Source organism: Mirounga leonina, unplaced genomic scaffold (assembly GCF_011800145.1).
Source record: "Mirounga leonina isolate KUSES-001 unplaced genomic scaffold, KU_Mleo_1.0 Mir_127, whole genome shotgun sequence".
Taxonomy (NCBI): Eukaryota; Metazoa; Chordata; class Mammalia; order Carnivora; family Phocidae; genus Mirounga; species Mirounga leonina.
Genome location: NW_023270316.1, coordinates 60,998,916 through 61,021,813, shown reverse-complemented (window position 1 = coordinate 61,021,813; position 22,898 = coordinate 60,998,916). Strand labels below are relative to the sequence as shown.

The following is a 22,898-nucleotide window of genomic DNA, read 5'->3' as shown; positions in this document are numbered from 1 at the left end:
CACCGCTTCCTCAGAAGTCTCCCTTGAGCGTTCTGGAGAGGGAGGCCGTCTTCTTCCTTGCCCCCCAAGGAGCCTCTGAGCTGCACTGGGGTGTCATATCCCTGCTGCGCTCATAACCTTTTGAAGAACTACCTCCATTTATTGGTTTAATGACTGCATTCCACGACTGGAAGCTGAATAGGCAAGCATTATGCTTGTCTGACTCACCCCTATATCGCAGCACTCATCATGCAGAGGGCTAACGACGTGGCTGACTCGATAAAAATCTGCATCTACTGGATGTGAAAGCCTTCACTGTAAACAAAAATCAAGTTTTCAGCTTAAGGATTTGAACCTGCATATCTGCACTGAACTATGCCTTTCCTTGTTTTAGTTATTTTTGTTACAGTTATACTGTTACTTTCAATAATTCCCCTAACAGTTAACGAACAAGACTGTATTTAAATTTTTGTTAAGCAGTGTGCTTTGGCAACTTATGTTCAATCCCTTCTGTTTCTAGTATGTTCACACTAACCAAGATAATCCTTAGAAGTAAAAGAAAAAAATGACTTTACTGATACTATGAATTTCCAATGGTTAAAATCTGATTTCTTCCTCCCTTTGTTCAAGTCAGTGTGACTTTTTGGGAGAAATACTTTCTGATTTCTGCATAAATAGCAAAGAACTATGATACTTGGCATTTAGTTCCAGAAATAAAACCAGCAGAGGGAGCAACGGAACATAAAACTAGTTTCCTAGGTCCCCATGGATTAGTAAATGCTATGTTGGCTTGTGGTATTAGGCCAATTCCATCTCTTACCCACATTTTTATACGACCTTCTGTACTATAACAGAGTGATGGGTGAATGGTTAGGACTCTGTATACATACCAGACTGTCTGCTTCTGAGTGTGGCTCTGGACTGACAAGACCCCCAATATCATTCTTTAATGGATCTGGGTTCATCTTAAGGTCTTTGTTTTGGGGTTAGGGAATGAGGAGATTAATCCTTACAGAGCCCCTTTTCCCAGAGTTTGGAACCTCTCAGGGCCCAGGATGGGCCGACTGTAGAGGAAGAGCTCAACAATATGTTTGCATCATCAAGGAATCTCTTAGACATCCCTGCTCTGGCTACAAATGAATGAGTTGTGCTGTAGCCAGACTGGCGATGGGTAAATACTACTGTCTACGGATAATAACAGTAAGTTGATTATGTGACCTGTTACATTTGCCTTCATGTGAGTTAGTGACTCTCCTGGGCCATATCTGGTCTTCCTCAAAGATAGTTCACGATAAAGTCATAGAGGAATGCTTTAAACTCTGAGAAAGATAAAGCATAATGCCAAGACAACATTTGATATTAGAACTAACCCAGAAGATAGGAAACCCTTGGGCCACATCTGGCTCACTACACAGCAGTAAGCGGCAGCTACTCACCCCTTTTCTGGCCTCGAGGCAGCAAGGCCAGAGCACAACTCTCAGCCGTACAGTGAACGGCTGACTACTAAAGAGCCAAGCTGAAAGCCACCTCTGCCTAAACCAGGTCTGGGAACTTCCCAGTCTGGTCACCAGGCTTGCCGAACTCAGCCCCTGAATTTCACCTTGGGCCCATCCACTCCTGGCTTTGCCGTGTACTCCTGCCACATTTTGAGGGGCAGTTCCTACTAGCTTTCCAATTACACTCTCTATCCTGCTGCCAGAACCATCTTTTAGATTCTGACCAGGTTAACATCTTTGCTTCAAACTCTTTTATGGTTTCTCATTGACGTCAGGCTCATGCCTCAATGATCCAAATGGACTCTCACTTCCTTTCCAGCTGCCCACCACCTCAGACTCAGTGCGCCAGCCAAAAGGAGTTACTAGAGTTCCCAGGAGAGCACACTCTTGCAAATCTCCACGCCGTGGACGATGCTGGTTTTCTCTGCCTGGAGTGTTCTCCTCACTTCTTTTTCATGAACTCAACACTCACTCCTTCCCAAATATCTTAGGTCAACAACACCTCTGCTGGGAAGGCCTTCCTGACGGACCCCCACTCCTGTTCGAGCTAAGTGCCCATTCTGTGTTCCTGGAAGTGCCCCATGCCGGCTTCCCCCTGCCCCTGCCGCCATGTCACTCTTTTGCTCCTGGCTCTCTCCCTGGGCTGTGAAGAATCTGAGGAAATAACTGAACCTTTTATTTCCATGACAGGGAGTAGTGGCTGAGATCAACTAGGGAGAGCAATGAGTGTAAAGAGACCAAGGTTCAGGGCAGAACTCAAAAAAGATCACTAAGGAGACGAGAAAGAACAGTCAGAGAAGCAGAAGAAAACTGGGAGAGAATGTGTCACAGAAGCCAAAGGGAGGGCTGTTACAAGCATGAAGGAAGGGCGAAATGTTAAGTATGACATGGTTTAAAATACGTCCACTGGATCTAGCAACCAGCAGGTCACTGGCCACCTTGGGGACAGCAGTGTCAGACAAGCGAGAGACAAGCCAAACTGCAGGTGGGTGGAAGGCAAGTGAGAGGTGAAGAATTTGAAGGAGCTGGAAAATGATATTCTTTCAAGAAGCCTTGCTGTTTGCTACAACATGAGGACACTATGCCAAATGAAAGAAGCCAGTCACAAACAACGCATCCCATAGGAGTCTACTCTGTGAGGTACTGAGAGCAGGCAAATTCGTAGAGACAGAAGGTAGAATGGTGGTTGCCAGGGGCTGGGAGAAGGGGTATGGGAGTTAGTGTTTAATGGGGTCAGAGTTGCAGTTTTCTAAGACAGAAAATGCTGTGTGGATGGATGGTGGTGATAATGAGGGTACTTAATGCCACTGAGCTGCATGCTTAAAAATGATTAAAATGGTGAATTTTCGATTATGTACATTTTACCATAATTTAAAAAAAGAAAAAAGCAGCACTGCTGTTAAGACAATATGACGAAAACTGCTACAACAGGATACAGGATTGAGAGAGTTTTGTTCATTGAACAGAAAGCCAAGACATTTAAGCATGTTAATACACTGAGAAGAGTGAATTAGTCAAAAGGAAGACAAAAGGAATAGTTTTTGATGTGGAGACCAAGTGTGTTTGTTAGGGAGGAATATAGGGCGGGCAAGAAAAAAAAAATTTTTAAGATTTATTTATTTATTTGAGAGACAGAGAGTGTGCAAACATATGTGCATGGGGGGAGTAGGGGAAGAAGGGGAGGGAGAGAGAGAATCTCAAGCAGAATCCTCGCTGAGCGAGGAGCTGGGGCTCGATCCCACATTATGACCTGAGCCAAAAATCCAGAGTCGGATGCTTAACCAAATGAGCCACCCAGGCGCCCCAAGAAAAACCCTTTCGAAGCTTCTATCTGATCACCTCTATTTTTCCTTGAAGGAGGAGTCTGGGGAGGGAGCAGTGGCTCAGGGAGAACAGTGAAGGTCTGGAGAAGCCCAGGGGAGTACTGAGGACGTGCGGAGGGACTGAGGCGACACTGACAGGTGAACTGGAACGCTGAACCTGCAGTGGTAATGGTGGCCTAGGACTCAGGTGTGACTCGTGGCAGGCTGGCGACACTGTGAATGGTGCACACATTCTTCCAGAAGCACCAGAGCACCTGAACTGAGAGTGTTGGGCGGCTCGTGGCTGAAGTGACAGCCTTCTGGAAAGCAAGAGAGGATCGGGCACAGACACGGGGGACTGAGGGACCAAGGACAGACTGGTCAACAAGGGCAAGAGCAAATGGAGCCGGAGGCAAGGTTTAGAAAAGCAGGATATTAGGAGACTGAAGTCAGCAGTGAAATACAGAAGTTTAAGGTTCCTGACATGGGAGAGTTCTGGGTCCCCACCTGGTGAGGCTCAGCCAGGGTGTAGGTGGCTAAAAAGAGAAATCCAATTAGGAAGGACCTGGGGCCTTTCCACAGGGGATGCTTCTATGTGTTCTTCCCAGAAAACACAGATAATTAAGATTATTTTTTATGACTCTTTTCCTCTGGATTCAATTTCCTCTTTACTGCATTCCTTTTTTCCCCTTGAGGAAATCCCTCATGATCTAGGTACTATCCCATTTTACATCCTTATTCACCTATTTGTGTTCTTATATGCCATCTAAACTCAATATGAACCTTGTTCTATACTAAATCATAGGTTGGTAATCTGTGGGAGACATAAAAAGCCCATTAAGAGCCATGAATACAGGCAGTGACTCATTTCCCAGGGTCAACATCACGTATTAAAAATACTAGTAAAAACGAATCATTACCACCTATTCAAGTGTTTCAAAGGCTAAGCATGGATTTTTTTATATTACCTTGCTTACATGATCCTAAGCAGATCCTGATTCCCTCCCCAACAAACAAACCCTAAATAATAAAAGAACCCAGAAGGAAGTTAAAAAGGAACCTGTACCTTTTTATGTAGCCCAGCTACCCACAACATATTTTTTTATTTCACTTGTCTTAGAAGTGAGGGGAGTCTGTCTTGCACACCATCTTCTCACTCTAAGGATGGAAAGGACAGACTAAGGCAGCTGTATTTTTGGCCTCTCGAGGTCTGTGCAGTTGCCACATGGTCTCAAACAATGTCTCATCAACACACGCCAACACTAGCTTTCCCCAGCGTGACACGACATAGAACCAAATTACCAACATTTTCAAAACAAGAGTGGCTCCTTTTTCGTGTGCACTGAATACTGTAGAAAATTTTTGACATTATATCTTACTGAACCATTCTGAAATCAGCTAAATGTATCACGTGTATCCGAGCACACTGGACTCTGTCACTTTCACAACATGGCATCCGAACGCCAGAACACGTGGCCGGCGATATGTCACTGTGAGAGCGGCACACGGAGATTCTGCTTGCAGTCCCACCTGTATGTCCTCTGAATGTTGTGACCAGGGTGCAGCTGTCTTGCTCCAGTTTGAGGATGGTTACTTGGCCTGACTGGTCACCAATAAACACATGCCGGGTTTCAACATCAAATCTATCATGTAAACATTAAGGATGTTTCTCAAAATTGAGCAGAGGGATTTACATACATAAATCAAGCAATAAATAAATAAATAAATAAATAAATAAATAAAACCAAGAAATGTGCAAATCCCATATGAAGAAAGCTTGGACATAACTTAGCTAAAAGATACAAAAGTAGACACAACAAAATAGAAGACGCAATATTATGGGACAATAAGACTTCACATGATAATGATGTCATTCCTTACAACATGGATTTACAAATTTAATATAATCCTTATAAAAATATCAACATATGTTTTTTCCCAGAGCTGGGGAAGTTATTTAAGTTCATATAAAAAATAAATAAACAAGAAGAGCCAGGGATATTCTGAAAAAAGAGCAATGTGGTATGTGATAGGGGAGGTTAGCCCTACCAGATATTAGAACATGTTACAAAATCTCTGTAATTAGAAGTGTGGTATTGGTGCATAAACAGACAAACAGACCCATGGAACAAAATGGCAAGTCTAGAAATAGACCCCAAAGCATACAGAAATGTAGTACGTGTCTGATGAGGGTGGCTCTTCAAATGAATAAGGAAGAGATGGGTTAAAAAAAAAAAAAAAAAAGATGTTGGCATAAACTGCACAGTCATTTGGAAAAACAAAACAGGACCTGTATTTCACATTCTGTATCAGGATAAATTGCAAATGGCTTGAGGATCTAAATGTAAAAAATTACAAATGTAAGTTCTAGATGGGAGAGTTCCTTTATAATCTTGGAGTGGGAAAGGCTACTACTCAAAAACATAAACAACAACAAATAACATCAGCAAAGCCAAAAGATAAACTAGAAAAAATATTTTTAACTTATGTTACAAAAGGTCAAATCCCTAACACAAAAAGAACCATCAAGAAGAAAGCAACCACAAACCTAACAGAAACATGGGCAAAATGTATGAACACATAGTTCAAGAAGAAATGAAGATGAAAATGAAAATGGTGTGTGAAAATGAAAATGTGTGAAATGGGCCTGAATGCTAGCCTTCAAAAGGCTGCTTACAAAGCTGGCCTGATGTCTCGCACCTTGGATTTCCGGAGGGCCCCACCTTTAACAGACAAGAGTGGCCTTAACTGTACACAGAATATGGTTTATGCCAAATACCTGCTTTCCTACTTAGTCTGGAATTTTGGTACATGTCAGGGACAGGCTGCCTACGTGACCAGTGTCCAGTACAAACCTAAGGCACTGAGTCTCTAGTGAGCTTCCCGGGTTGATAACACCTAGCAACCCTACTTCTAGAGATCTATCCCAGAGATACACTGGCCAAAGTACAAAATGCATGCCTGAGGCTATTTGCTCCATGCTATTTTAAATAGCTAAAGTGTGAAGACAACAAAAAAATTCCATCAAAAGGGCACTTACTGAATTAACTATGATATATCTATGCAATATCAGGGGAAAAAAGAGTCCCATATCATAAGCAAACACATGGAGGAATTTCCAGGGTATATTATAAAGTGGGGAAAACAAGCCAAGGTATATACGCTCACTACACTATCTTTGCATAAGAAAGAGAGGGCAATAGAAATGTGTGTGTGTGTGTGTGTGTGTGTGTACCCGTGTGGGCACTTATTTTATAAAAGGAAGCTCTGGAAGGGTAAGTTAATATCTCACACAAGTGGTTGCCTATGGAAGAGGGAGAAACAAGCTGAAGGGACAGGGCTGATGGTGAGACTTTTCTTGTCATAGTTTGCATCCTGGAGTCATGTCATTATTTTACGTATTAAAAATATGTATAAAATTAAAAGAAAAAATCCCCCAAATTGACAACAAAGTAGAATCGGTGAACAATAACTATGGTGATCACCATAGTTATAAGCACAGCTAACCATATAACCATAGTTAACAGAATTATTCAAGTGCCTCTAACACACAGCGTTTCAACTGTACATCCTTGGGAGAATATATTCTAAGGACAAAGAGAACTGCAAGGAAAGCTAAAATCTCATTCCGTAGTCTTGGTGCTATAATACTGCTATTATTATTTTGAAACAGCTTAAATGTACCATAGGATAAAGCAAATACGTTAATGTTTTAGAAGCCATAATTTTCAGCCCAAGGTGAAAGAATCAAGTACAAAAATGAAGTAAAAACTCTAAAATGTTAAAGTGAATATATTATATGAATTGATGATTTATTTTCTTTTCAGAAATATACACACATATATTTCCTAGCTATCTCTGAATACTACGCCTCACTAAAAGAAACAGCTGATTCAGGACTGGGACAGGAAGATACAAGATGAGGTTAAGATGTGTTGTGCCAAAAAGTAGGGAAGCTCCCTTCAAAGGCAAGTGGGGTTCTAGCAAAAGACACTGGAGCCAATATGATGGGGCTCTTATTGGCCAATGATGGGACAATATTCGCATCAAAAAAGGCAAATTATTGAAATCTACCAGATATATTATTTTAAAAAAACCTTAAGAGTTTATAATAATGCTCAAAAAGAAAAAAAAAAAAGACACCTATTGGAGGTAACCAGGGCACTGAATCTCTACTCTGAAAATGAGCAATTAAAGAGAAATAACTAAGAATTTATGTTGCTTTTCCCATACTGATTTTATCTCAGGGTAACCAAATAGCCCTAGTTAATGAGGGAAAGTTCTACTCTATAGAAGAATTCCAACTAATACATGTGGAAAAAATGATATGATTACAAAATAGCCATTTTGCGACCCTAACAAAATAACTGGTTCAGGCGAGACCACTAAAGGCAAGGCTCATGTGGAGGTCAGCACTGCAGGGACCTGGTGGTCACCACCTAAAATACTAACCAATCCCAGCATCTCTGGGAGGGGGTGACAACCCACCACTACGTGCCTCCTGCTGCGAAGCAATATGAACCAGACAGCACAAACACCAAGTGTCCTTACCAGAAGCTGGATCTGAACTGGATCAAGACTGTAGAGGTAACTCCCAGCTTACAGAAAAATATGGGAGAAGTGCAAGTAGAAGAAAAAGTGAAATGACATCATGAGGAAGCAGAGATCACTTTAGAACGTAGGGCTGTCTCCAGGAACACGGACTCAGCATCTCCAACAAGTTATAGAAGCATTAAAAAAAAGTGAAGGGAGGAGATCACTGCTCTAGATTGAGAGATTTAGGATATGACAACCATAGTCAATGGTCAGTGTGAACTGTGTCTGGCCCTGATTTCAAACCAACTCACTGCAAAAAGCCAGTAAGTGAAATGTGAAAATGGATCAATTATTCTACAATATCAAGCAGTGGTTATAAATTTTTAGGAGTAATAATAGCATTGTGGTTACTGAAAAATTCTGTATTTTTTAGTGATGCACAATTAAGTATGTAAGGATAAGATGACATAAGGTCTAAAATTTGTTTCTGAATACTCCAGCAAGGAGAGAGAGAAAGCAAAAAAGATCATAGAATCAACGCTGGATCTGATGAGTACGTGAGTGTCCATTATAATCTCTTCTCCCAGTTGGTGCATGTTTTGAAAATTTTCATAATAAAACTTTTTTAAAAGTGAAGGAGAACAAGGCACCACAAATTCTTCCAGTCTCAAGAACAAGGGAGATATATGTAAAACAATATTAAGATTGATATGGAGTAAGATCGCCTTACATTCACCCAGATTAATTTTAAGGACACTGATGAAAAAACAAATGCACTCTGACACCCAACAGTCTTTATGATGGCAGGTAAATAGTAGTATTCTCTTAAAAAAATATAAATGCAACAAAAGCTATTTGAAAGAGAGCTGAAATAAAATTATACTACAACCTCAAAGCCAGAGTGATTGGCATTAAGTATGATATGAGGAAATATAAAAATCAAGATAATCTTATAGCTTTCCAGTACCCTTGCCCTGAATATGAATAGATCTAAGAGACTTCTTGGTGAAAAGACCTTGTACTATATAGGGTGACATCTTGGAACTATCTCTAGCATGAATAAAATCTTAAAATGAAGAGTATCTAAATTATTTCTGTGGAAGCATGAAAAATGTGATTGAAACATGGTCAAATGACAAGACTGAAAGGTGAAACTAAATTATTCACAAATTTAAATACTAGTAAGTGAAGTGGTGAAGGAAAATAGTTCTATTTCCTAACATCAACCTGCCATGTGACCTTTGGGAAATACCTCCACTCTACTGTATTTAGTTGCTCAAAGGGCTAGCCAAAAGACTGTAATACCCAAATTCTAATCCTGGTTCTGCCAGGCATTAGTCATGTGATCTTGAGAAAGTCCCTTAACCTTTCTGAGCCTTGGTTTCTATACTGTGAAAACTGAGGATTTGGTCTTTGGTTTTTACTTCTCATTATTGTTAAATTGATTATTGTTGTTAGTGTTATAGCTCTTAATACTTGAAGCTTCAGATCTTTAGCCAAAGCAACCAAAGATTTTGAAGTTATTCAGAAGTTGGTAATTCATTTTTTCATGTGTCTGTTAGCCATTTGTATGTCTTCTTCAGAGATGTGTCTTTTCATATCTTCTGCCCACTTTTTGACTTGATTATTTGTTTTTTGGGTGTTGAGTTTGAGAAGTTCTTTATAGATCTTGGAAATCAGCCCCTTATCTGTAGTGTCATTTGCAAGTATCTCCTCCTGTGCTGTGGGTTGCCTCTTTGTTTTGTTGACTGTTTACTTTGCTGTGCAGAAGATTTTTATCTTGATGAAGTCCCAAAAGTTCATTTTTGCTTTTGTTTCACTAGCTTTTGGAGATGTATCTTGAAAGAAGTTGCTGTGGGTGATGTCAAAGAGGTTACTGCCTATGTTCTCCTCTAGGATTTTGATGGATTCCTGTCTCACATTAAGGTCTTTCATCCACTTTATCTTTGTGAATGGTGTTAGAAAATGGTCGAGTTTCATTCTTTTGCATGTGGCTGTCCAATTTTCCCAGCACTATTTATTGAAGAGACTGTCTTTTTTCCATTGCATGTTTTTTCCCGCTTTGTCAAAGATTATTTGACCATAGAGTTGAGGGTCCATATTTGGGTTCTCTATTCTGTTCCACTGGTCTATATGTCTGTTTTTGTGCCAGTACCATGCTGTCTTGGTGATCACAGCTTTGTAATATAGCTTGAAATCAGGCAACGTGATGCCCCCAGCTTTGCTTTTCTTTTTCAACATTTCCTTGGCGATTTAGGGTCTTTTCTGATTCCATACAAATTTTAGGACTGTTTGTTCCAGCACTTTGAAAAATGTCATTGGAATTTTGATCGGGATGGCATTGAAGGTATAGATTGCTCTGGGTAGCACAGACATTTTAACAATGTTTAATCTTCTGATCCATGAGCATGGAATATTTTTCCATCTTTTTGTGTCTTCTTCCATTTCTTTCATGAGTGTTCTGTAGTTCCTAGAGTATAGATCCTTTACCTCTTTGGTTAGATTTATTCCGAGGTATCTTATGGTTTTTGGTGCTATTGTAAATGGAATTGTTTCTCTAATTTCTCTTTCTACAGTTGCATTGTTAGTGTATAAGAAAGCAACTGATTTCTGTGCATTGATTTTGTATCCTGCCACATTACTGAATTGCTGGATGAGGTCTAGTAATTTGGGGGTGGAGTCTTTTGGGTTTTCCACATAAAGTATCATGTTGTCTGAGAAAAGAGAGAATTTGACTTCTTCTTTGCTGATTTGAATACCTTTTATTTCTTTTTGTTGTCTGATTGCTGTTGCTAGGACTTCTAGGACTATGTTGAACAACAGTGGCGAGAGTGGGCATCCTTGACATGTTCCTGATCTTAAGGGAAAGGCTCTCAGCTTTTCCCCACTGAGGATGATATTCGCTGTGGGTAACAAATAATCAAGTCAAAAGGTGGGCAGAAGATATGAAAAGACACTTCTCTGAAAAAGACATACAAATGGCTAACAGACACATGAAAAAATGTTCATCATCATTAGCCATCAGGGAAATTCAAATCAAAACCACATTGAGATATACACCAGTTAGAATGGCAAAAATGGACAGGGAAAGAAACAACAAATGTTGGAGAGGTTGTAGAGAAAGGGGAACTCTCTTACACTGTTGGTGGGAATGCAAATTGGTACAGCCACTTTGGAAAACAGTGTGGAGGTGCCTCAAAAATTTAAAAATAGAGCTACCCTATGACCCAGCAATTGCACTCCTGGGTATTTACAGATGCAGTGAAAAGAAGGGCCATATGCACCCCAATGTTCATAGCAGCAATGTCCGCAATAGCCAAACCGTGGAAAGGGCCGAGATGCCCTTCAACAGATGAATGGATAAAAAAGATGTGGTCCATATATACAATGGACTATTACTCAGCCATCAGAAAGGATGAATACCCAACTTCTACATCAATATGGACGGGACTGGAAGAGATTATGCTAAGTGAAATAAGTCAAGCAGAGAAAGTCAATTATCATATGGTTTCACTTATTTGTGGAACATAAGGAATACCATGGAGGACACTAGGAGAAGGAAGGGAAAAATGAGGGGGGGTGGAAATTGGAGAGAGAGATGAACCATGAGAGACTATGGACTCTGAGAAACAAACAGGGTTTTGGGGGAGGGGGGATTGGTTAACCCGGTGATGGGTATTAAGGAGGGCACGTACTGCATGGAGCACTGGGTGTTAATACGAAAACAATGGATCGTGGATCACTACATCAAAAACTAATGATGTATTGTATGGTGACTAACATAACATAATAAAATTAAAAAAAAAAGAAATTGGTAATTCAATTTTTGAAAGGTCAGTCTCTTTGTCTTCCTTTATTACTCTACTTGAATTTTTGTTATTTTCACTGCACACGTACTTCTCCCCTATGAGGCCAGAAGGAAGACAAAAAAGGCTGAATTCAACCTGACTTCTATCACTTGCTGATGTGGATGAATGACTGTGAGGTGGAGATAGGAAAAAGGTGGTTCATCTGTGGAAGGTTCTTATGTACACCACCACTATCCACCAGGAAGAGAAATTGGGGGTACTGATATTCTAAACATTTTATATATGTTGTTTCAGCAGATCTTCTTCCTTCCCTTAAGAAAAGAAACCTATAAGTATGGTAGGTGGCAGAAAGAAGAGGAAAGAGGTGGGGTGGAGCGTTCCCATGAAGAAATGTGTTTAAAAATTGGATTTTAATGTGAGCCCCAACATTGTATAGGTACGTTAACACTGTTAACAATCTGTGCACCAGGCAGCTCCCAGAAAAAACCCTCCAGCCTTGGGAAAGTCGCACGTTTTCTGCATGTTTCCCTCGGCAAAAGCAATCCTGTTATGCCATCAGTGTGGAGCACTGGAAAAATATCAGAGATAGAAGGATATAAGGCCATTCTTAAATCAGGAGCAAGGGCAGGCACTGTGAGAGGCAGAGCTGTAGAGATGCAGGAATCTTCTGGAAGAGCCTTTCTGTAGTACTGCAGTTCCCCTCCCCCTTAACAACAAGGTTGGACTAGATGGTCATTTACACTGGGAAATGAACCCAGAGGCTTTCACACACACACACAAACTTCTGATATCTGATCACATGATTTTTTCTGCTTGGTAAACCACGTGGTGTGTGGCCAAGGGAAATGGTTGAAAAATGAAGGTGACTTTAGGAGATGCCTGAAGAGAAGGGTCAGAAACCACCACAGTCAGGAGACTTTCAGTTCTGGGCATTTTGTTCTGTTTCTCATTTTCAAATAGTTTAAAAAGTAAACTTCTTAAAGGCAAGATCTGCCTTTTTTCTATATTCCTTGGCTTGGCTAAGTGCTACTGAAGCCAGCATTCTATTGATGCCATTAGTTCTGGTCTCAAAAGGGTAACACAGTATGATGGGAGAAAACAGCAGTCCAAGGCAGAAGACCCGGGTTCTGGTGCTTTTCTGACATACTAGCTGGGTGGCTACAGGTAAGACGTGCGACCCTTTCTGGGCTTCAGCTGGCTCATCTGTAAAACGGGAGTTGACCCAGATGACGGCTCAGGGTCTTTCCAATTCTAATACTATAAGAAATCAGTCATCTATTGACAAGAGAGTTCACGTATTTCAGGCATTAGGCTTGTCTCAACTGGCTTTTAGAAAGTAAACTTTGGAGTTTCTTCTCTTAACAGGTGGTACCACCCTCTCAAAGATAAGCTGGTCCTGCTTGCCACTCCTTACCACCCTCGTTTCTGGCCTGCTTGGTAACTTGCCATTTTTACAACCTTCCATGATGGCCATTCTTAGTTTCTTCATCTTGCTCTTCCAAGTGAGGAAAATAAGAGAGAAAAATAGGAGTGACATTAGCTAACAAACACACACACACATAAAGCTATTGCTGCACGTCTGCAAGGAGACAGCAAAGTACTTGTTCAGATTGTTGAGAATCACCGAATAGGCATTTTATAAATATAAGATGAACATCTGAAAACAGGTCTTACTATTTCTTCCTGCTTTTGCTGACAAGGGATCTGTTTCCATGTATTCCCGCATTCGTCGGAAGGTGGAGAGTGATTCTCTGCTTTTTAAACCAAGAAGCTCAGGGCCTGCTACTCCTTACGTGGTGGCATCGCCCATACAGGCTTCATATCTGTCAAGCCTGTGCTTGCTACAGCCCAGTGGGCCAGACATGAGGATTACCCAGCATTAGGGGGCATTCACACTTGGCATATGGGTCCCAGAGACTTGGAAGATGAGAATTAGTATCACTCTACATATCCTGGAAGGGGCTTGTACCTGGAACAAAGTTTGTACCATTACCGTGTAGATACTAGCTAACCTACTAGTGGTCCTGGCGCAGTGGCTTCTCCAAAAATATTTAAAAAATAAATAGGAATCTGGTGGCTCTTCACAACCTCAATATCTGTGTGTAAATTACTTCCGCAGGTACAAAAATAAAAGGCTGTCTTTCACTGATGGTTTTATCATCTCCACATTCCAAAATTCTTTCTGACCCCTGAGGCTCATAAATCTGGGCTGCGTCCTGTCTGGATGTCAGACTTGTGTCACAGTCACCCCACAACCTGCTCAGCAGGATCTGTTATTTGGGGGAAATCACCTCACTTTAATCCACCTCCGTGAGGACCCTCCATCATTTGTGTATCGGTCAAGTCAATGAGAATCTAAATCAGCAGGGCAACTCAGCAAATAAAACAAAAAACTTTCAAGTTGCACATACCCAAACTTTTCATGAAAGAAAGGAGTCAACAGCTAAGTTTCCACCAAGGGATTTTTGTCCAGCAAAGGATACTGCAGGCCCGAGGCCACGGCACTGGTACGGTAACCTCCCAGGCGTTGCCCACTCTCCGAGCAGTGCCAGGCAAACTGCTTATCCTGCCCCGTGCTCAGCACCCACTCCAGCTCCAGGACAAACAGGATCATCGTCACTCTGCTCTGATGCGCTAAAAGCCAAGAGACAAGAAAATAACCCATAAAGCATCATAAAGGAGATTGATAAAGCATGGTCCACAGAGATGCGTCATTCTCTTCTCCCCACCCCAGAGGAAGCTGCATCGTATGGACAGTCATTACACACACAGAACAGCGGTTCTCACCAGGGGAAGAGGTATACCACTGTCGAGGGGCATACCTGAGCTGTTGGACGATTTTTTAAAAACTATTCATTTCCTTCCACCTGTCCACTGTCTATTTCCTCCTACCTCCCACTGTCCATTTTTTTCCCGCCTGCACCAAATCTAAGTTTACCACCACCCGGAGTCCCCATTACCAAAGGGCCTGGGCCACCTCTCTCAGACATGATAGAGCTGCTGGACTGGAGAATGCCAGACTCAATGTGACCACAGGACAATAGAATGCATGATGATCTTATAAGTTTATGCAAGCTTAAAAAAAGTAAAGAGCATTACTCCTTTTGGTGAAGTATGGCTTATTAAACCTACAACAAAGTTCTAGATGAATTTTTTGTAAGAAATCAAATGCTAGAAAGGAGGGCAGAATTATTCCCAAGTGCCACGTAAAAGAGAATGAAATAACCCTTATGTCAAAGTATACATACATGTGATAAGGAGGGCAAATCTCCCAGGGTTGCTCATACACAGAGGCAACACCATCCACAGAATTACCGCATCACACAATTTTATAGTTAGAAGAAACTGTTCATGTCATCTACTCCATCTCCCTATTTTACATGTGGGTAAATTCAGGCACAATGAAGTGGAGTAGTTTGGCCAAGGTCTCATGGCTTCTCAATTATCGAATAAAACCCATAAAAATTTGCTTTCTTCTTACACAGTTCCAGAGGGTGAGGCAGAGGGGGTCCATGGCCACTGAACAGAGCTGACTGGAATAGACAAAGATCAATACCCTGGAACCCAGACCTCACTGGCCCTGTGCCCAGGAGCTGGCAGTTTGGTGGGCAAGGGCAGACTCGTCACGAGCGTGATGACGTGATAGAGAAAACATCAGTTTCCCATTTTGATCATGAAAATAAAGTTAGTATGGACTAGATGGATCAGTGCAGCTCTATTGACAATAACAATACCGCCTGCCAATTTCTGAGTGTCTAACAAGTGCCAAGTACTTAAATATATTCTTTCACTTAGTCATTGTAATGACCCTGCAAAAGTGGGTAGTTTCTTCATCTTATAGACACAACCTGGCCTTGGCAGGATGGCCCTTTTACATTGGCTACCAAACCAATGAGTACCCACAGGACAGCCATTCCACCAAATGCCTGATATTTTAAAATCTGATATTTGAAGCATAGAGAATCTAAAGGGACACAGAAGGGCTACAGAAGCAATAATACTATGACTTCTCTACAGTAAACACCTGCCTGTCAGAGTATCAGCCACCATTCAAGATCAAAGTGTTGTCTTTAACTTAAAAGGTATGATTTCTTGGGAGAAACTCCTGAGGATCCTGTCATCAAATGTCCAATTCAAGGCTCCACCAATGATGGAATAAAAATGAACTTCTCTAATGGTTCAAGTTTCTCAAATCTATTTCAGCAAGAAAGTAGCCCCCAGCACTTTGTCCCTTTCTCCCATCACTCTCTAAGTCCAAGGGGATGACAGCAGTCCAGAAGACAAGGGGGGTTAAGCCCTCTGAGCTGCCTTCATGTGAGGGGAGGAGACAGAGGCTCACACAGGTTGAGTGACTTGCTCAAATCTGCACAATCAACGAGTGATGAAACGAGAACTAAGACCCTAGGCTCTCCACCAAAGTTGATTCTCTTTCTGTGTCAGGCTGCCGAGGACTACTGAAAAAACAAAAAAACAAGCCCCAAAACTCAGAGCACATACTCTTTTCTAAGGTGACAGAATTCTTTCATTCAAAAAGAAACCCTTTAAAGGTATCATTAAGCTTCAGAAATGTGGGCTTGAAGTCTGGCTATACTTCTTGAATAGGAAGGCTGAGAGAAGACATCCTTGTCTTGTTCATGATCATAGAAGGAAAGCATCTCCTTTCTCACAATTAAGTACAATGTTAGCTGTAGGTTTTTGTAGATGTTTCTTTATGGAGTAAGGAAGTTCGCCTCTATTCGTAGCTGGCTAAGTGTTTTTATCACGAATGGGTGTCAGAGTTTATCAAATGCTTTTTCTGCACTAATTGATATGATCATATCATTTTACTTCTTTAGCCTTTTGATGTGATGGATTACACTGATTTTCAAATGTTAAACCAGCTTTGCATGTCTGGAATAAATCTTCTTGGTCATGGGTGTATAATTCCTTCTATATATTGTTGGATTTGCTAGAATTTTTTTTTAAGGATTTTAACATCTAAGTTCATGAGAATTACTGATCTGTAGTTTTCCTTTCTTATAGTGTCTTTGCTTTTGGTATCACTGATTGGTTTTTTTAAAAATGTTTACTGAGGTAAAAATCACCATTTAAACCATTTTAGAGTGTATAATTCTGTGGTTTTTAGTATATTCACAATGTTGTACAATCATCATGGAAAAATGTACTATTTACAGAACATTTCCATCACCCCAAAACAAACCCACATCCCCAACTCCTCTTCCCTTATCCCTGGGCAACCACCAATTACTTTCTGTCTCAATGGAGTCCCTTATTCTTTTTTTTTTTTTTAAGACTATTTATTTATTTATTTGAGAGAGAGACAGAGTGTGAGCACAAGTGGGGGGAAGGGCAGAGGGAGAGGAACAAGCAGACTCCCCGCTGAGTGGGGAGCCCAATGTGGGGCTTGATCCCAGGACCAAGAGATCATGACCTGACTTAAAGTCAGATGCTAAAACAACTGAGCCACTTAGGTGCCCGTCCTACCCTATTCCTGACATTTCATATAAACGTATTCATACAAAGTACAGTCCTTTGAGTCTAGTTTCCTTCACTTAGCACGTTTTCAAGGTTCATCCACGTTGTAGCATGTATCAATATTTCATTCCTTTTTTGTGGCCAAAAAATAATTCATTTTTTTTGATACACCAGATTTTGTTTAACCATGCATCCATTCATGGACATTTAGGTTATTTCCACTTTTTGGCTATTGTGAATAATGTTGTTATGCACAATGGCATTCAAGTATGTTTGAATCCCTCCTTCCATCTTTTTTGGGTATAAACCTGGAATAATCCTTGCTTGGTTGTGATGTACTATCCTTTGTATATGCTGCTGAATTTGATTTGCTAAAATTCTGTTTAGATTTTTTTGCATCTGTTTTCATGGGGAAGCCTGGCCTATATATTTCTTTTCTTGTACTGTCTTTGCCTAGTTTTAGTGTCAAAAATCAGTTGGAAAGTCTTTTTCTGGAAGAGTTTGTGCAGTTTGTATTGCTTCTTCCTTAAATATTTGATAAGATTCACCAGTAAAGCCATCTGGGCCTGGGGTTTTCTTTGTGGGAAGGTTTTAATTATAAAGTCAATTTCTTTAGTAGATACAGGGTTATTAGGGTTATCTATTTCTTCTTGAGTGACCTTTTGCAATTTTTACCTTTCAAAGATTTGTTCATTTCATTGAGGTTGTCAAATTTTATTGGCATAAAGTTGTTCATAATATTCCTTATTATCCTTAAATATCCCTACAATCTCTAATAGTTATCACTTCCCTTATTCCTGATATTGGTAACTTGCATCTTCTCTGTCTCTTTTCTTTCTGTTAAGTCTGGCTAGAGGTTTATCGCTTTTACTCATCTTCTCAAAATAAACAAAAACAACAGTTTTTGGTGTCACTGATATTTATTTTCTGTTTTCTATTTCATGAACTTCTGCTACGATCTCTCTTCTCTTCTGCTTGGCTTTGTTTCCATTTGTTCTTTTTTTTTTAAGATTTTATTTATTTATTTGAAAGAGAGAGCATGAACGGGGGAAGGGGCAGAGGAAGACGCAGACTCCCAACTGAATGGGGAGCCCGACAGGGGGTTCGATCCCAGGACCCCAGGATCACAACCTGAGCCAAAGGCAGACAGACCCAACGGACCGAGCCACCTGGGTGCCCCTCTTTCTGGGGCATAAACTAAGGTCACTGATTTGAGACATTTTTTCTGTTCTAATATAGGTGTTTAGTTAAGTACTGCTTTAGCAGCATACTATAAATTTTGATATGCTGTTTCCATTTTGATTTCTTCTTTGACCCATGGATTACTTAGATGGCCCATGGTTATTTAGCTTCCTAATATTTGGGGATTTTCCAGAGATATTTCTGTTATTGACTGCTGCTTCAATACCATTTTGATCAGAGAACACACCTTGCATGACTTGAATTTTTCCAAATTTACTGAGACTCGTTTTATGGCCCAGACTGTGATCCACCTTGATAAATGTTCTGTGTAAAGTTGAAAAGAATGTGTCTTCTGCTTTAGTTGAATGGAATGTTCTACAGATGTCAATTAGAGCAAGTTGGCTGTGTCCTGTTCAAGCCTTTTACACCTTATTGATTTTCTGCCTACTTATTCTGTCAATTATTGATATATTCGATCAATTATTGAGAGGAATACTAAAATTTCTGACTAAAATTGAGGATGTGTCTATTTCTCTTCCTGAAGTTTCATCAGGTTTTGCTTCACATATTTCAAAGCTGTGTTTATTAAGAGCATAAACACTTAGGATCGTTATGCCCTCCTGATGGACTGACCCCTTAATCATTATGAAATAATCTCTGGTAATATAATCCTTTATCCCTGGTAATATTCTTTTCTCTGAAGTCTACTTTTGACTACTATTAACATAGCCACTCCAGCCTTCTTTTGACTACTGTTTGCACAGTATATCTTTTGCTATCCTTTTATTTGTAACTGCTTTATGTCTTTATATTTAAAGTACATTTCTTATAGGTGGTTTACATTTGGGCCTCCTTTTTTTCACTCAATCTGAAGGCCTCTGCCTTTTAATTAGCCTTAGGCCACATACATTTAATATGATTATTGATAACTGGTAGGTTTAAATCTATCACCTTGTTATTTGTTTTCTATTTTCCCATGTGTTCTTTTGCCTTTTCCTTCTTCTTCTTCTTTTTTTTTTTTTGGCGGGGGGAGAGGGGTTCATTGAGAATGATTTTAATGATTCCATTTTATCTCCTTGGTTGGCTTATTTGTTGTAACTTTTTGATTTGTTATTTTATGGTTGCTTTAGGGCTAGAAGTATACATCTTTAACTTATCATTGTCTTCCTTCAAGTGAATCTATTCCACTTCATGTGTAGCATAAGAATCTTAACAATAGTATGTTTCCATTTCTCCCTGGGTCTTGGCTTTTGTGTTACTGATGCCAAACATTTTAATTTTACATGTTATGACCCTCGTGCTACTTTATTATTTTTAGTTCAATAGCAAATTGTCTTTTTATAAGATTTAAATAATAAGAAAATATCTCATAGTAACCACGCCTGGTGCTTTTCATCCTTTTGCGTACATCCCTATTTTCCTTTGGCATCATTTACTTCCTTCCTGAAGGACTTTAACATTTCCTTTAGTGCAGGTCTATGAATTCTCTCAGTTTTTTATGCCTGAAAAAATTTTTATTTCACCTCCATTTTTGATATCTATTAATATTTACTCATAGTGGATTGATTCCTTTTAACTTTTATAATTTATTTTTATTATTATGAATTCATCTTAAGCAGGGCTTGTTTTTGCTGTGGGATATTTGTGTGACTTGTTTTGTTGAAGAGAGCTTTTGAATTTATTTCTAGCAGAACCATGAGGATACCACTGGCCCAGGACCAATTTTTATGTTAAATTCTTAAGCTGGAGCTTCTAGCACTACATGAATGATTTAAATTTGTATTCCAAATCCAAAATTTTAGGTTGCAAGTTTCATTTATCTGGAAGATTCTTCCCTCTATCCAGATCTGAGATCAGGAATAAATTATGCTATGGTCTTCTGGGCCAATAAGTGGAGAGTTTTGGTCCTCTCCTTTTTCATGGTGATATAGCCCTTTACGCATTTCATCTTTATATGTAAATATCAGTTGCAACTTCCCATCTCACTCAAGCCCTAGGTCTCATCTTCTGTCCCTAAGTCATTGTTCATACAAAAGCTTCTAGCTATTAGAAGTTCTATTTTTCTCCCCAAGATAGCTGCAATGTCAGGTAGTATGCATATCACTTTGAGTTTTAGTTCTCCCTTTGCTTCTGGTACAGGGGACTCTCCCTCTTGTTTCTCTCATGGTCTTATTAGCATTGCATTAAAAAAAAAATTAATCACAACTGGGATTTCAAAATGTCTTGATAAGCTGAGATGATGGACTAAATAAAATGAGACAATGAATAACATGTAGTCCAGCATTTAGGCTAAAAACAAAACAAAACACCCCCCACACCAAAAAAGGCAACAGCTTCAACAGTTTTATCAGTACCCGATAAAAACTTAAGTGAGAACCATTAAGGGGTTTGAGTTGACTGCTCCACATGAGCCTACAGTGTAAAGTGGCTGTCAGAAGTTCACCCTTCATGGCACAGTGACCAGAAGAGGAAGGAAATACCACTTTGTAGTTACCACATTACATATGTATATTGGTTATCTACTGTATAACAAATTACACCAAAACTTAATAGCTTAACAGTAAACATTTATTATCTCAGAGTTTCTGTGGATCAGAAATCTTGGTGCCTCTGCTGAAAGGTGTCTCACAGGATGAAACCGAGGTCAAGTGGTGGGGCTATGGTCTCATCTGTAAGACTGACAGAGGGAGGACCTGCACAATTCCATGTCTCTCATGTTGACTAGATTCAGTTCCTCATAGGCTCCTGAGTTACCGGAGGGCTTCAGTTCCTTACCAGCTACTGATGTGGCCTCCCTCAATTCCTCATCACATAGGCGTCTCCATAAAGTCGCTCATAAGATGGCAGCTGGCTTCCATGAGAGTCAGCAAAAGCAGGAGAGGGCAAGCAAGAAGGACTAGTCTCTTTGTAACCTAATCTCAGAAGTGACATCCATCCTTTGCCATATTTTAGGTCCAGTCTACCCTCAAGGGGAGTTGACACTCAAAGGCATGAATAACAGGAGGCAAGGATCATCAGGACCCATCTTAGAGGCTGCCTACCACAATGTGTCACATTTTTCAAGGGCTCCAGAGGTAGAACATGATATCCCAAGATCTGTGACCAAGACAACTAAAAAAAATTTTTTTAGAACAAAAATTCAGGTCATGTAAAATGTTTAGGCTAGAAAATAGAAGAGATAAAAGGGGAGAGGAAGAGCCAGGGTGGGAACTTTCATGGCTGTTTTAAAATCACTGAAAAACTGTCATCTGCAAGAGAGATTGTACTTAGTTTCTGTGGCTCCAACAGGCTGAACAAAAACCAAAAGGGGAACATTCTAGTATTTACAACATAACATTTTATCGACCTGGTTATCTGTTTGTAACCTCTACATAATTATAAACTGCTTATAGGCAGGTACTATAATGGCTTGTTTACTATTATAATCCTCAGTTACTGGAACTCAGTAGGTACTCAGTGAATACTTGGTAAGTGTTATGTGAAAGCGATTAAAGAACAAATCCATAGGGAAATGAATTTTGGATCAAAATCTAGAAATAAAAAACTTAATACTTAGAATTGTACAAAAATCAGGATGGATTGCTAGGTATGTCTCTGGAGGCATCAGAAGAGAGTCTGGATGATCATGCAGGATGGATGAAGTCGAGAAATGTGGATGAAATAACCTCTAAGTCTTAAAAGATCCACCTCTAATGTTCTGATCCTATAACATCATTGGTCTAGATAAATAAATCATTACAGAAAATGGCTCCTGATCCATCTATGGTACACTGCCAATGCTGAAGACACAGAAAACCTTAATTCCTTTCCCTTAGACAACATGGACACTTCAGGCCTTTTAAAATATTTAACCAAAAATGAAATGAACCCCATGTAAAGTAGCTCACTCCTAACACTGACCCCACTTCTCTGCATCTGCCGCACTGCTTTGAGGTTGTATGGTGTGGCAGAGAGACAAAGGACAAAGGTCAGAGGTTCTGGGGTCACAACGACCCAGTCTGGGTCTGCACTTTACAGGACCTCAGGCAAGTCACCCAACCTCGTTAGGCCTCAGTTTTTTTACTTCAAAGACTCGGATAATAGTCACCTGAAAGGACTGCTCTGTTTTGCTCCCCCTGACTACTGTAAAGTGAAACCGTCAAGAATCATCTCAAAATCTAGGTAAAAACATTGCTGTCTCACTCCTACCTTGGTAGTTTTTCACAGGAGTCATCTTGTTATAATCTTCTGATAAAATAAACTCCTGCAAAAGAGAAGAAAAATTTCAAGCAAAAAGAAAGTCTTTAAGTGAATAATTAGGTTTCGATAAAACCAGACTGCATGAAGAAACATCATCACAGAATTACATCCAACATTAGTATTTTGCCAATCAACTCAGCATTTTTGTACATCTTTAACAGTAACAATCATAATTATGAACTAATGCAATTATAATTTTTATTTTGTAACACTGAGGTTGTTTTTTTGTTTTTGAGTATGTGTGAGAAGAAAACTGGATCAAGTTCAGTGTCTTGACACCATCTTGTCAATTTTGAAGATAACCCGCATTTAACTTGCTACAGCTGACAATTTGGCCAATGAGCAAATGGATGGCAATCCTCTTTTAGAGAAGCAAATTA

At 40.0% G+C, this 22,898-nt stretch overlaps 1 protein-coding gene across 2 annotated transcripts in view; it reads right to left on the bottom strand.

The window, feature by feature from the left end:
* The window catches only part of WDFY2 (WD repeat and FYVE domain containing 2), a 170,146-nt gene that overhangs the window by 29,347 nt on the left and 117,901 nt on the right, over nt 1-22,898 (bottom strand). For both annotated transcript variants that reach the window (XM_035003461.1, XM_035003462.1), the window contains exons 4-6: nt 22,468-22,522; nt 14,106-14,256; nt 4,808-4,920 (exon numbers count right to left, since the gene is read on the bottom strand). In XM_035003461.1, coding sequence (XP_034859352.1) covers nt 4,808-4,920; nt 14,106-14,256; nt 22,468-22,522 — 319 coding nt within the window. The remainder of the gene's footprint in view (nt 1-4,807; nt 4,921-14,105; nt 14,257-22,467; nt 22,523-22,898) is intronic.